Source organism: Leucoraja erinacea, chromosome 15 (assembly GCF_028641065.1).
Source record: "Leucoraja erinacea ecotype New England chromosome 15, Leri_hhj_1, whole genome shotgun sequence".
Classification (NCBI taxonomy): Eukaryota; Metazoa; Chordata; class Chondrichthyes; order Rajiformes; family Rajidae; genus Leucoraja; species Leucoraja erinaceus.
In genome coordinates, this window is record NC_073391.1 from 4,714,760 (window position 1) to 4,729,112 (window position 14,353).

General features: G+C 39.7%; 1 protein-coding gene across 1 annotated transcript in view; it reads right to left on the reverse strand.

The window, feature by feature from the left end:
* LOC129703916 (RNA/RNP complex-1-interacting phosphatase-like) overlaps positions 1 to 14,353 on the reverse strand; it is a 46,797-nt gene that overhangs the window by 11,501 nt on the left and 20,943 nt on the right. Inside the window, exons 3-5 of the mRNA XM_055646628.1 lie at positions 8,476 to 8,551; positions 6,121 to 6,252; positions 5,905 to 6,028 (exon numbers count right to left, since the gene is read on the reverse strand). Coding sequence (XP_055502603.1) covers positions 5,905 to 6,028; positions 6,121 to 6,252; positions 8,476 to 8,551 — 332 coding nt within the window. The remainder of the gene's footprint in view (positions 1 to 5,904; positions 6,029 to 6,120; positions 6,253 to 8,475; positions 8,552 to 14,353) is intronic.

Sequence of the window (14,353 nt, forward strand, 5' to 3'; positions counted from 1 at the left end):
CTCCTACTTCCAAACACATGCAGGTTTGAAGGTTAATTGGCTACTGTAAATTGTCCCTAGTGTGAAGGATAGAACTAGTGTATGGATGATAGCTGGTTTGGGTGGACCTATTGAGCCGTAGGGCCTGTTTCCATGCTGTATCTCAAAACTAAACTAAACGTCCACCTTACAACAACTGAGAGTAGTGATCTTGCTTTTTTCCAGTATTCTAAACCTCTGATAATATGTTACCTGATTGCTAAGAAATTCTGATGGTTTGGCACCTGGCTCACTGGCAGATTGCACAACCTTTCATTTAAGTTCCAGTTTTGGCATTACTTGCATGAGCGGGAATTGTGAAAAATATGAAGATTTGTAAGATGGAAGGCTGACTCCATTATTTTAAACAAATCAATGCAGGGTTGGAATTTGGATGCTTTGATAGTTGGAAAACAACATTGAATGGCAGCAACAAATTCAGTAAGGTTAAATCATGTGCTCCACTCTAATGATATGTATTACTGGATGAAGTGGCGAGCTGTTCTTCCCCAATAGTAAATGAAATGCTGCCACAAAAACTAATACCTCAAAGGTCACCAGGAGCAATGCTGTGGTAGAAAGAATCTTGGAGTCAGTGTATGTAGCCTAATAATTGCCTAAATGGGTTAGCAAAGGCAAATAGGGATGCACACATACTTGCATTTTGTCCTGTTATGCAATAAAATATCGCTTTGTTCACTCCACTGTGCCGTTTCACGTTATTTGATCACATAGAAACATAGAAATTAGGTGCAGGAGTAGGCCATTCGGCCCTTCGAGCCTGCACCGCCATTCAATATGATCATGGCTGATCATCCAACTCAGTATCCCGTACCTGCCTTCTCTCCATACCCCCTGATCCCCTTAGCCACAAGGGCCACATCTAACTCCCTCTTAAATATAGCCAATGAACTGGCCTCAACTACCCTCTGTGGCAGAGAGTTCCAGAGATTCACCACTTTCTGTGTGAAAAAAACATTAACCATAGCATTTGCTTTGTGAGTGTATATCCTTCTCTCAGGTTCTTGGTCACATTCTAGTTTGCCCAAATGTCCTATACCACTCAATTTTCAAATTATACAGTTCCGTGTTTTTCACTTAGTCCCTCTTCACAAATGAGCAAACAGCATCCGGAAAACCATATTACACCAGAGGGTGTGCCATTTCAAACAATGCTCATCACACACAAATGGGCAAGGAATATTTAACATAAATGAAAAATAATTGACGAGGAGCTAATCGTGTAATTTAATGACAGGTCATTCCATGTTTATTGACCATGAATGTGAAGGAAATGGAGAAGTCCACGTGTTTAATCCAGCACGTGGAAACAGAAAGCATGGTTTGTGATATTTTTGGCATGTGCACAATAGGAAGCTTCATGAAACCGCAAAAAACATCATGCCCATCTTTGCCAATGCCATCCAATTCTGTCAATGTGTCTAGGTTCTTAACTAGGATAAAATACACCATAACATTGCCTTAACTATGCTGTATCCTTTCTCTGCCTCAAGCTGTACACTTGAAAATGAGAGTGCTCGTCCTTTCAAAAGGATGACTGGAAAAGGAGACAAGGAAGAAAGACCAAAGTCAAATAACTTACTCTTCTCATTATTTTCTCAACTCTCACACACTACCATACAGTCAGTAAAACAGAGATACAAGGAACTGCAAATACTAGTTAACAAAGTACCGGATTAACTCAGTGGGCCAGGCAGCATCTGTGTAGAATGTGGATACTGTCAGTATCTGATTGGGGGGGGTTACAGTGGAACAAAGTAAACCTTTGCTACAAGAGTGCCCTTGACAATAAATATATGGTGCTGTATCACTGTCATCACCTTCTTGATCTTGTTAATCATCTTCAAACAATATGCCAAGTGCAATTTCAACCGAATGACCAAATATCACCGCTTCTCAAACTGACTACTCTGGCTCAGGTATACTGAAGGGTATCTTCAGTATTCCCAATGCCCTGAACTACTTACTGATCACACTTTTGCATTTGCTGATCCATGGCTTCCATCATAACGCCATTGGGCTTCACCACTTAGATTTAAGCATATACAGTGCATTCAGAAAGTATTCAGACCCCTTCACTTTTTCCACATTTTGTTACGTTACAGCCTTATGGTAAAATGGATTAAATTCATTTTTTAAATTATCAACCTACACACAATACCCCAGGATGAAGAAGTGTAAATAGGTGTTTAGAAATTTTTGCAACACATAGAAAAAGAAATAACTGAAATATCACATTTACATAAGTATTCAGACCCTTTGGTACTATGACACTCAAAATTGAGCTTAGGTTCATCCTGTTCCATTAATTATCCTGAAGATGTTTCTACAACTTGATTGGAGTTCACCAATGGTAAATTAAATTTATTGGACATGATTTAGAAAGGCACACATCTGTCTATATAAGGTCCCACAGTTGACAGAGCAACAACCAAGCCATGAAGACAAAGGAATTGTCCGTAGACCTCCTAGACAGGATTGTGTCGAGACACACATCTGGGGAAGGGTATAAAACAATTTCTGCAGCATTGCAGGTCACGAAGAGCACAGTGGCCTCCGTCATTCTTAAAAGGAAGAACTTTGGAACCACCAGGACTCTTCATAGAGCTGGCCGCCCGGCCAAACTGAGCTGTCGGGTGATTGCTCAGAGCGGTGACCAAGAACTCGATGGTCACTCAGACAGAACTTCAGAGTTCCTCTGTGGAGATAGGAGAACCTTACATAACTATATCTGCAGCACTCCACCAACCAGGCTTCCATGGGGTAGAGTGGCAAGACAGAAGCCACTCCTCAGTAAAAGGCACATGACAGCCTGCTTGGAGTTTGCCAAAATGCATGAGAAACAAGATTCTCTGGTCTGATGAAACCAAGATTGAACTCTTTGGCCTGAATGCCAAGCGTCACGTCTGGAGGAAACCAGGCACCGCTCATCACCTGGCCATTACCATACCATCGGTGAAGCATGGTGGTGGCAGCATCATGCTGTGGGGATGTTTTTCAGTGGCAGGAACTGGGAGACTAGTCAGGATCGAGGGAAAGATGAACGGAGCAAAGTACAGAGAGATTCTTGATGAAAACCTGCTCCAGAGCGTTCAGGACCTCAGACTGGGGCGGATGTTCACCTTCCAACAGGACAACAACCCTAAGCACACAGCAAAGACAACGCAGGAGTGGCTTTGTGACAAGTCTGTGAATGTCCTTGAGTGGCCCAGCCAGAGCCCAGACTTGAACCCGATCGAACATCTCTGGAGGGACCTGAAAATAGCTGTGCATCGACGCTCTCCATCCAACCTGACAGAGCTTGAGAGGATCTGCAGAGAAGAATGGGAGAAATTACCCAAATACAGGTGTGCCAAGCTTGTAGCATCATACCCAAGAAGACTTGAGGCTGTAATCACTGCCAAATGTGCCTCAACAAAGTACTGAGTAAAGGGCCTGAATACTTATGAAAATGTGATATTCCAGTTATTTCTTTTTAATTACTTTGCAAATTTCTAAACACCCGTTTTCACTTTTTCAATATGGGGTATTGTGTGCAGATTGATGATAAAAAAAAAAATAATTTAATAAATTTTAGAATAAGGCTGTAACATAACAAAATGTGGAAACGGTGAAGGGGTCTGAATACTTTCTGAATGCACTGTATATGCTTAGGATGTCAATAGATCTGGGGATTAGAGAACATTTGATATTATATGATATCTTTGTTGAGCTCCCCAGCAGTCACATGCAAATGCCCACACATATCTTGGGAAATACACACCAGGTGCACACTAAAACAGTGGTCGCTCCTATGATTCACATCTGCTTCTAGTTGATCTGTTGCATCTGTGTGAAATCAGTCCAACAGATCATAGAGACCACTCCTTCCAAGTGGTCACACTGGAGGAGGAGCCATCTTGGGGAGCGGCTGCTAACCAGCAGCCGTCCGTTTAATCAATTTTTTTTCCAGTTTTTAGTAAGTCTTGTTTTTCGTTTGTAGGAGAAATGGACTTTTTAATGTGGGGGGGGAAGGAGGTAATTATACTTCTAGGTCCCTACCTGGTCGGTGAGGCAGCTTTTTCTCCGGGCTGCCCGTCGACCCGTCCTCATGGCCTACCAGCGGGCGTGGAGCGCCGTTTCCTGGCGGGGACCGCCCAGCACCTCGGCTTCGTTGGCGGCACAGCGCTGGAGCACTATCGTGGAGTGGAGCGGGCGATGCCTTGCCTGGGTCGCCGCGCTGGATCGACGCGCTGGAGCTCCGGTGAGATGTGACCGCCGAGATCAACACCTCCGGGCTGCGGGTCTGCGGAGCGGAGCGGGCGGCGCCGTCTTTAACATCGGGAGCCTGGGAGCTCCAACCCGGCGCGGCCCTGTCGGCTTCGGAAGCCGACAATCTCCTGCTAGGAAGCGGCCGTTCCAGGTGGCCCAGCCGCTGTGAGGACTCTCCCGACGCCAGGGCAACTCCACCCGGCCAGAGCGGCCAGGAACATCCGGCCTCCGTAGAGGCAATAGCCTCAATAGGCCTGACTTCTGGGAGAACTGGGGTTGGGGACTGGACTTTGTGCCTTCCCCCAAAGTGGTAACCATTGTGGGGGGATGATTTTTCTGTGTGTCGTTACTATGTTAGTCTGTGTCCAAGATGGCTGTCAGAAGAGAGTGGACACTGGCGCGCTTTAGCTGCCGCTGCTCTTTCTTCACATTGTGTTTTTTGATTTTTTTTGATTTTGTGTCTTTGGAGCGATTTCTATCTTTAATTTGTGTATTGATGATGTCCTTATTATTTATTTTTTCCGACTATATGTTTTTTTCTCTTCTGTTAATCTTTGTAAGGTGTCCTTGAGATTTGAAAGGCGCCCGAAAATAAAATGTATTATTATTATTATTACATAACAGCCACGAGAAACAAACTGTCAGTCACTCCTTTCTTCAGTTTGTGAGGTGTTAACGGACCAGCTCATCATGAAACAGGACTTGGAGGACATCGCAGAACTGTTCCAATGCTAACATGTCAACGCAAATTTCTAGAAACTGCTGTCCGACACATCAGGGAAACTAACTTTAGACGTGTATAACGTGCTGTAGGTAGTGCATCCTATGAATAACACCACTGTTGGCTTGGAAAATGCACTCTTAAGGCAATGAAGGGCACCATCTGATGCGATTCACAAAATCTCCTGTGTGAGAAAGGAAACTCGCAGCAAGATTACAGTGAACAAACTGTTTCACACAGTTAGTGCAGTTTAAAACTGCATACAAGCAGTCAAGAGCTTACTGCAGTACATCATGAGTTACAATTCACCCCCAGTTTCCATTGCATTTTATTATTTTCTGATCCACAAGATGCCAGGAAATCTGTGTGTAACATTAACTTGTGATGAACTATTGCTTTCTATGAGAGAATACTATGAAGGGACAGCAACCAACCAGAATGCTCCAACACAAAATGGATGTCAATGCATTTGAACCAACCACTGTGCTAATATTATTGACTGAATCTTTGCTCTCCAATCATTATTATCATAATATTTCCCAATCAGGTTCTATTAATATCCCACAAATGCACAAAGGGTGATTGATGGTTTGCTTCTCCCGAGTACCAAGCTACACAGATTCGATCTTTGAAAATAGTCTATGAATAACAGGTTGAAAAAGTTTTCTACCTGGTAAAATAAATGATCCAATTCAAATGCTGAATTCAACAAGCATCTTGATTACATTGCATAAACTAAATAAATTGATTGAACACTGCCCCAATCCATCCCACTCCTTCCCAAACCAGTCAAAGTTTCATTTATTTCTCGTGTTAGCTCTTGTTTGCCCACAGGGTATAAACTGCTATATTTGCTAATTAAGAAAGGTTAACGAGAATTGTTTAATACTTACCATTGTCAGCATTTTCCCATAAAAATTTTCTGACTCTTCTTTTAAACTGAAGAATGGTTGCATCATCTGGTACTTCATGACCAACTGTATACAACTTTTGATATTGTATGCTTTTAGGCAAATCCTAAACCAAATAAAGCATTGTGTGGACACATAAATTGACCATTCAATTTCAATGAGAGTCAAATTTAATGGTGAAGTGAAGATTATTTATACCTTTTCAGTATAATAGCGAGTTGTATATGTTAAGTCAATTATCAATCCAAGTTCTTCATTTTGCTCTTTCATTTTTGCTATAAGATCTTTTGGAGAAAACTTCTGATTTGTTGTAAGCCTTTGACTTATTGCCTGCAAAGAAAAAACAAAACATATATTTACTTTAGGCTTCCTGTATTAAGGAGAGAGACACTTGAATCTAGTTCTAGGAACTGTAGCATGGCAAACTGATAAATTAAGAAGCTTCCAAGGAAGCAGGAACATAGGTTTCTATGGTTAAAGGGAAATGAAGTAAAAAAAAAAATGACTGAATAGGAAATCAATTAGGGAATTAATTCAGGAAGCAAGTTGTTAATAGAATCAAGATTGGAGAGATGAATGGTCAAAGTGGAAGTGATAAAACAAAATTGTCAATAAATAAGGACACTCTGCAAGGAGAAAGATCTAATTGATCAAGAATTTATGGCAGCTACGAGCCACCCAGGCTTATCCATAAATTATTCATCCAGTCCATAGTTACATGGATTACACCTTTTGGCGACAACTTCCCTACAGGACCCTGCGACAAATTGGCTGGTAATACCCCTGCAGCACACGGACTTCATACACAGCATTCTCAAACAACCCTCACCCCAAATATACTATAACTTCCAGTTAAGCCATGTCTTCAGCCTTAACTAGCTGCTAAATAATGTGCATATTTTATTTTAAATAATTGAAAGACTCCAATAAAATATATTAACTCAATTAATCTAAAGCAAATGCAAAAAGAAACAAAAACACCTATTCATGTAGCTGTTTCTGTCCATTGAAATGAATGGAATTCCTGAAACAGATCACATCTAACCTGGAATAGGTTTCAAAGCAAATTCCCCATTTCTTATCATATCATGCCTTATTTCTTCAAGTACCTGTTCAAATGCTTCTTAAAAATTATTATTATTGCCCCCAACACCACCTCTGGCTGCTCATTCCACATGCAAACTACTCTGTATGAAAACATTTTCCCTCAGATAAACACAAAAAGCTGGAGTAACTCAGAGGGACAGGCAGCATCTCCGGAGAGAAGGAATGGGTGACGTTTCAGGTCTGAAGAAAGGTCTCAACCTGAAACGTCATCCATTCCTTCTCTCCAGAGATGCTGCCCGTCCCACTGAGTTACTCTAGCTTTTTGTGCCTATCTTCAGTTTAAACCAGCATCTGCAGTTCCTTCTTTCCCAATTTCCTCTCAGATCTTGTTTAAATCTCCTCCGTCTCACCAATAACCCATGCTTAGTTTTAGATGCCTCTACCAAATAATCAGACACTGGAAATCTACACTATCAATCCTGTTCATAATTTTATATACCACTATCGTGCCATCTCTCAATCTCCCTCGCTTCATGGAAAATAGACATAACCTTTCCAATCCCCCTTCAAAACTCAAGCCTTCCTTTCCAGGCAACTTGCTGGTGAATGTTTTCTGTGCCTTCTTTATCTTGATCACATCCTTCCTCGAGTGTGGGGATAAAAATCATAGCTTTCCAACCGTTCATTTGTAGAACTGCTGGCATTTTTCAATGAAATCAAGCCCTCAAAAGTGACAATTCAGGGATACTGGGACCAAAGAAATCAAAAGAACAAAGAACGTTGAGGGGAAAATTTATTAAACTAAAATTGTGAAGAATGATTGGCATTTTGCAAAGTGGAATAGTGATGTCATTTTACAAATGGAAAACGATATAATGAAAATTAAATGAAACAAAAACTTTCTATGCAAGTTGAAGAAATAGGGGAGTGGGAAGTTAGGACATTCAATGCAGAATGTGAAAAGCTGTGCCATTTTACGGAACAATTAAAAAGATACAAAATAATGTGAAATAAAAGTACAAATGAAAATGGGAAGGCAGGTTGAAAAAGTAATTTAAAAAAATACTGGAACATGTTTTCACAAAAGAGATACAAAATATAATACAAAATAGAGATACGAAAAGAGCACAAAAATGAGTTAGCCTCATACTGACAACAGGTTAGGTTGTTATCGGAATATAATGTTCAATTTTCAGATGGTTTTGTACATTAGTCTTTTGCACATTGCTTTCTAACATGGACAGGCTATGGAAGGTTACACACAAATTTCTTTGCTATCCATGTGTGGTATTAGATTTGAGTCAAGTGAAATAAAGTTGGAAGCAGTTTAAGCATTTCCCCCAATAGGTTACCCCAGGTGCGATTTATGCCTTTACCATTTATTCCTCCCACAATTCTCCGATTCTAAAGCTCAAACAGACCAGAATAATTTTGTGTGAGAATTTACAAATTCAATTTGTTCCGTATCTAATAATGCATTCAAAATAACCTCCAAAATGTGCTTACTCCTTTCAATGGGACTTTGAAAGCAATAAATCTCGTTCTTGGTATACGTCGGCCAACAGGTGCAATGCCTCGCCATCTGTATTAAATACATGGAAAAGGTGTTTGTCATAATTTGCAATATTTTGAAATTAAATTTAAAAAACATTAAACTATTCTAATATGGTATATATATATATATTTTTAAATCCCAGTCAGGTTTCAGGAGTATAGCAAAAACTGCATAGCAAATTGAATATGGCACTTGTATATAACACAATCACTTTATTAGCCAAGTATGTTTTGTAACATACGAGGAATTTGCCAAGTCAGTCATACAAATAAAAAGCAAAACACACAAAACACATTTTAACATAAACATCCACCACAGTGACTCCTCCACATTTGGCACTGTGATGGAATGCGAAAAAAGTTAAATCTCTTCCCTTCTTTGTTACCTCATATAAAATTGTTACCTTATTTTCATTTCACTTTAATATACATTGTTGATTCTTATTAGAAAATATTAATGCAAAGTGATCCAAGATGCTTTATAATTAGAAAAAGCATAGAAGCATAGAAAATAGGTGCAGGAGTAGGCCATTCGGCCCTTCGAGCCTGCACCGCCATTCAATATGATCATGGCTGATCATCCAACTCAGTATCCTGTACCTGCCTTCTCTCCATACCCCCTGATCCCTTTAGCCACAAGGGCCACATCTAACTCCCTCTTAAATATAGCCAATGAACTGGCCTCAACTACCTTCTGTGGCAGAGAATTCCAGAGATTCACCACAAAAACATTAGGGAAGGGAAAATCAAGCCTGTTGAAAAAATTTGTTTAGTAAGTTTTGCAAAAATATGTAGTGGAGCTCTTTGAGCCAAAGTCCCATCACCAATGGGAGAGGGATATGAGCAAGAAAGATGAAACAAAAGGTCAGAAAATGAAAGAGCTCTCTGGGAGAAAAATATAAGGTAGGAGGATGCTGTAGTTCTCCAAAGGGCAAGAACATGGAGAGATTACAATAGTGTCAACCACATGTATGTGGCAATTTCTAAATGAAAATTAAAAACGTTGTAGAGCTGAAAATCCTAAAAACAGAAAATGCTGTGAACTGATTATGACCAGCCATGGCCTTGCTTCATCAAATATATTTTTAATGCCCTCCATCCCGCCACCATCATCTCGGCAAACTAAAACTGTACTTTTTGTTTCCCCTTTCCTGGTTCTGATGATCTTCAATCTGAAATGTTAAATGTTTCTTTCTCCACAGATGGTGCCTGATGTGACGAGTGATTACACCATTTTCTGTTTTAATATTGGCAAATGCCAAAGTTTACTGAATGACTGTTTGCTTGCAGCTCACCAAATTTTCCATTTACTGCAATGAAATAACATATTGGCACGAGCAGCAAATGTAGGCCTATGCTGGAACTGAAAAACATATATTGATAATGAAAGACGCAACAACAGGTTTGACAGCACCAGTGGGGAGAGACATGCAGTTGGTGTTGCAGATCAAAGACCCTTCATTCATCCAGAAAAGTGAAGAGATGAGTTAAGTTCCAGGGAGGGGTAAAGAGATCAGATATGGTCCAAACCAAGGTTTTCAAAGTAACAATGGTTTTTAAAAAATAACAGATAAAAAATAGAAAACAAACTGAAGTGAAGGTATAGCTAAATCTGTGGAGAGGGAGATCATAAAAAGGGTTAACTCAAATTTTGAATACATTAATTCTTCAATGTTGCAGGGATGTCCAGACTGAAGTTAAAGCTTACCATGGCCATCAATAAATATTGTAGAAGATTGAGATTAACGATGTGAGAGTTGGATGGAGAGTTAAAATGATAGGATGCAAGCTCAGGTTTATACAGAATAATGACCCAACTGTCTACCTTTTCCGACATGGCTGAGCTTCATTCCTCCATTTATCTACATTTCTGTTCTCACCCCAGGGCAGGAATGAGATTCTCCTTTTCTTCATTTTCTACTTTGCCCGGCTCCACATTCAAAGGATCATTGTTACAATTTGCACAACCTTCAATGGGATTCCACCTTAACACTTATTCATCCCGTTTCAGCATTCAAGGGACTTGTTCCTCAGCAATTCATTGGTCTGGTCTGTCATTCCCACCAACCATTGGTTCTCTCACGATGTTCCAATACAACGTGGAATGGTTTTGCCTATTTCTTTCCCACCATCCAGGATTCCAAAGAGTGCTTATAGCCAACGCTTCAATTCACAGTACATTGAAGAAACCATGTAGATTCAGTGACCATTTTGTAGAATATCTCCATTCAGTTCACTTTGGGGATCCTGAGCTTCCAGTTGGTGCTCAGTTTAATTCAATATAATTCTCTATTGTTGGCCTTCGGCATTGCTCCAACAATATCCAATGTAGATTAAAGAAACTGCACATCTTCTGTCTGAGTAATTACATCCCTCAGGAGTAAATAATGAATTTCACAATTTCTAGTCACCACCCAGTTTCTTATTTTTGTTTAAGAAGGAACTGTAGATGCTGGTTTACACTGAAGATAGACACAAAATGCTGTGGTAACTCAGCTAGACAGGCAGCATCTCTGGAGAGAAGGAATGGGTGACATTTCCTCAGACTGAGAATCAGGGGAGAGGGTAACTTGAGATAAGGAAGGGTAAGGCCCAAAAACAAAATAATCGTCTGCTTTAATCTGTTGTTTTCACACCTTGCTCTCCCCATCTCTCGAGTTTCCCTCTCCGCCGACTCTCAGTCCGAAGAAGGCTCTCAACCCGAAATGTCACCCATTCCTTCTCTCCAGAGATGCTGTTTGTACCGCTGAGTTACTCCAGCATTTTGTGTCCAACTTTCTATTTTTGTTGATGTGGCTGTACTATTGAATCAATTGGTTACTTTATCCATTCTGCCTCTAAACTGTAATTTAGGTTTGACCAATTGTTATCTTGTCAACTTTGGTTCTGCCCTCTAACGCAAACTTCACCTGGCCACCTCTCTGCAACTTAAAATACATTTACTTTTCTGTCCTGAAACATTGATTGTGTGTTTAATGCCACAGATGCTGCCTGACGTTGAGCTTTTCATCATTTTCTTTTTATCTTAATGTTAGCATTAGTTGGGAAATGTTTGCCCCAAACTTATAAAAGGACATCATACATAATTAGTAGCTGATGATGAAAAACACAGGGATGCAGTACAAAACATTCAATTGACCTAACCCTGATTTACGATATGTGATTACAATTATGAAAAGTGTAAAGTTGGATAATGCAGTTTATCAGTCTAATCAGGGTTTCGGAGAGCTGTAGAACAACTATCTATATATCCATATATAGATAGCTGTTCTACAGCTCTCCGAAGCCCTGATTAGACCACAATGGGGATTGATTTTGGCCTTGGTGGGTGTTCTGCTAGCACAATAATGCTTTTTCCTTCAATTCGGATGCAAAATAAATAATTCAGCCAAAGGCTGGATTGAAAGCAACTATTTCTACTTGTTTGAACATTTAATACCTAAAATATAGCGATAAAATTAAAGTGAGGTCTAATGGACTCAGTTGAAACATGCTTCCCTGGCTGTGTACACTAGAAATTTGGAAAACACTCGTGGAAAACTCATGAAGGAAATAGCTAAAAAATAAGGCGATGGTTATTTAAAACTAGGTGCATGGAAGTTTCTTCTCTTAAATGGGAATGAGCCCTGGATTTCTCTCTTCCAGAGAGTAGTAGAGACCAGATCATTAGATGTGTTTACAATGAAGATGGATAGCTATGAAAATAAGGGGGAGGCACAATTTCTTGGTGGCAGACACACTCGCGAAGCTTTGGCCGTGGACCCTGTGGACAGTAACATCGGGAGCTGACCTGGTTGATGACCGACTCCGAACTGCAGCAGCAGCAGCTTCGTCCGCCCCGAAGCGTGGGGCTCCAATCGGCCTGTTCGCGGGACCTTTCATCCCCCGGTATGGGCTTCAACATCGGGAGCCTCGATGCAGAAATTTGACTGCGGGGCGGTGGAAAATCCCGTGGCCGATTTTAAACCGGGCCGGGCAATGAAAGGCCCAGCGAACGGGCCGATTCTAACTCCGCTCTATGATCTTTGCTCCACCAGGACGTCTCCCAACTCCAATCATCTCGCTGAATCATCATGTCCCGTTCCACGCCCCCCCCCCCCCCCGAAACATGGAGGGGACGTGTGTGTGTGTGTGTTTTAAAGAGCTATTAATATGCATAATGAATGACAAAACTATGTACACTTGAAATCTGAATATTTTCTACTTTTGTCAACATATTAATCTGATCAAGTTTATACAGTGAATCGTATATAGCTCAGCAAAATTCAAACATTAATGAAAGATAGTGGAATTATGATCTTTACACTAGTGTTCAATCTAGAAATGTTATAACCTATCTTGCTTCTTCAGAATCCACGATTGTCACTCAGTCAGTAAATGTGAAAAAAAAGCATTTGTTTTAAAGTTCATAGCTACTGGATTACTGATCTAAGTTGTCAGGAGATGTGCATTTTGAGAAATACTCAGTCAAGAACTGTTCAATGGTTGTATGGAACAATTTTAGGGAGCAATTTTCCTGTACAATTTTAGATGTCAATCCTATATTGTATTCAGTAGATTAAGAGCTCTGATGATGCCAACGAGATTAAACAATTTACTTGATTTGCACTGGGTGTTATTTGCTTTCAATATTTATATGCATTTTCTCTAATGTATCTATTTATGAGTGCATGTCATGCCCAATTCACTATGCTAGAATTAAATCCTTGTAAATTAAAAATATTACCAAAGAATTCTCATTAATGTGGAGAAATAATGCAAAAAATATATATAAATGGCTTTCAAACAGCAAAATTGCAGACTTGGAGCTTTGTTTATATTTTAATCCAATTGATCATGCAACAGGTTCACTTTCTGTCCCAGTTTCCAAACTGCATGGTTCCTGGGTGGAACAAAACCAAAATGTATTGATTTCACTATTAAACAAATACAATTACTGTGCACCGACAACACCTGGCAAATGCAAATTGTAAAGATTTGCATACATCCAAGTGAGAAGATGTTTTACCTCAGATGCAAGTGGCCCTAACTGACAAATCGGGATTGAAAGATGTAAACATAAATTGTGTTTCAAAATAATCACACTCATGATGTATAACAAATGGCTGAAGGGTAAAAAGTCAATAGATTTGTCCCATAAGGCAATAGCACCATATGGAGTAGAAAGATATTAGATGCAATCCCAAATTTGGACCAAATATTCAATCAGGCAGTCAGAGCCTCACCACTGCCCCAAGAGGCCATATTTGAGTGGGGGAAATAATCAAAAAACATCCAGGTTTCTCATTATTGTCAAATCTAATTGCTAGAAATGGAGTTTAATCCATAATGAAAGAACGCTAGAATGATACAAAATTCATCATGATAGGATTATTAGAAATCCTTTTACATTTTAGTATTCAATTCCAGAGTTCATGCCTTAATTGATGCAATGAAAAGTAAAATCTTTCAAAAAATCCTTCAAAAGCACCATTTTTCAAAAACTGTATTCTAATTTCTTCAATGTTCTAATAGATGATGCATTTTCTCATGACCTAAAATAATTATTCCATTGCAGATTTAGACAGACATATCGTGTACCGGATCACTGGTTTAATTTCTTTGTATATAAAATTCAGTATTGTACTCATGTTTATGCTTTTATCAACTACAGTAACTGGCATTTATCAGAATACCATTAGTGTAGTAAAAACATCGCAAGCCTTTACATAGGAATGTTGTAAGTAAACTCTAGTTATGTGTTACATAACTAATTTTTAAGCAGCAACACTCAGATTTAAATTAAACTGAAACCAGTTTTCAAAGTGTAAAAATGAAACCAGTGGGGATT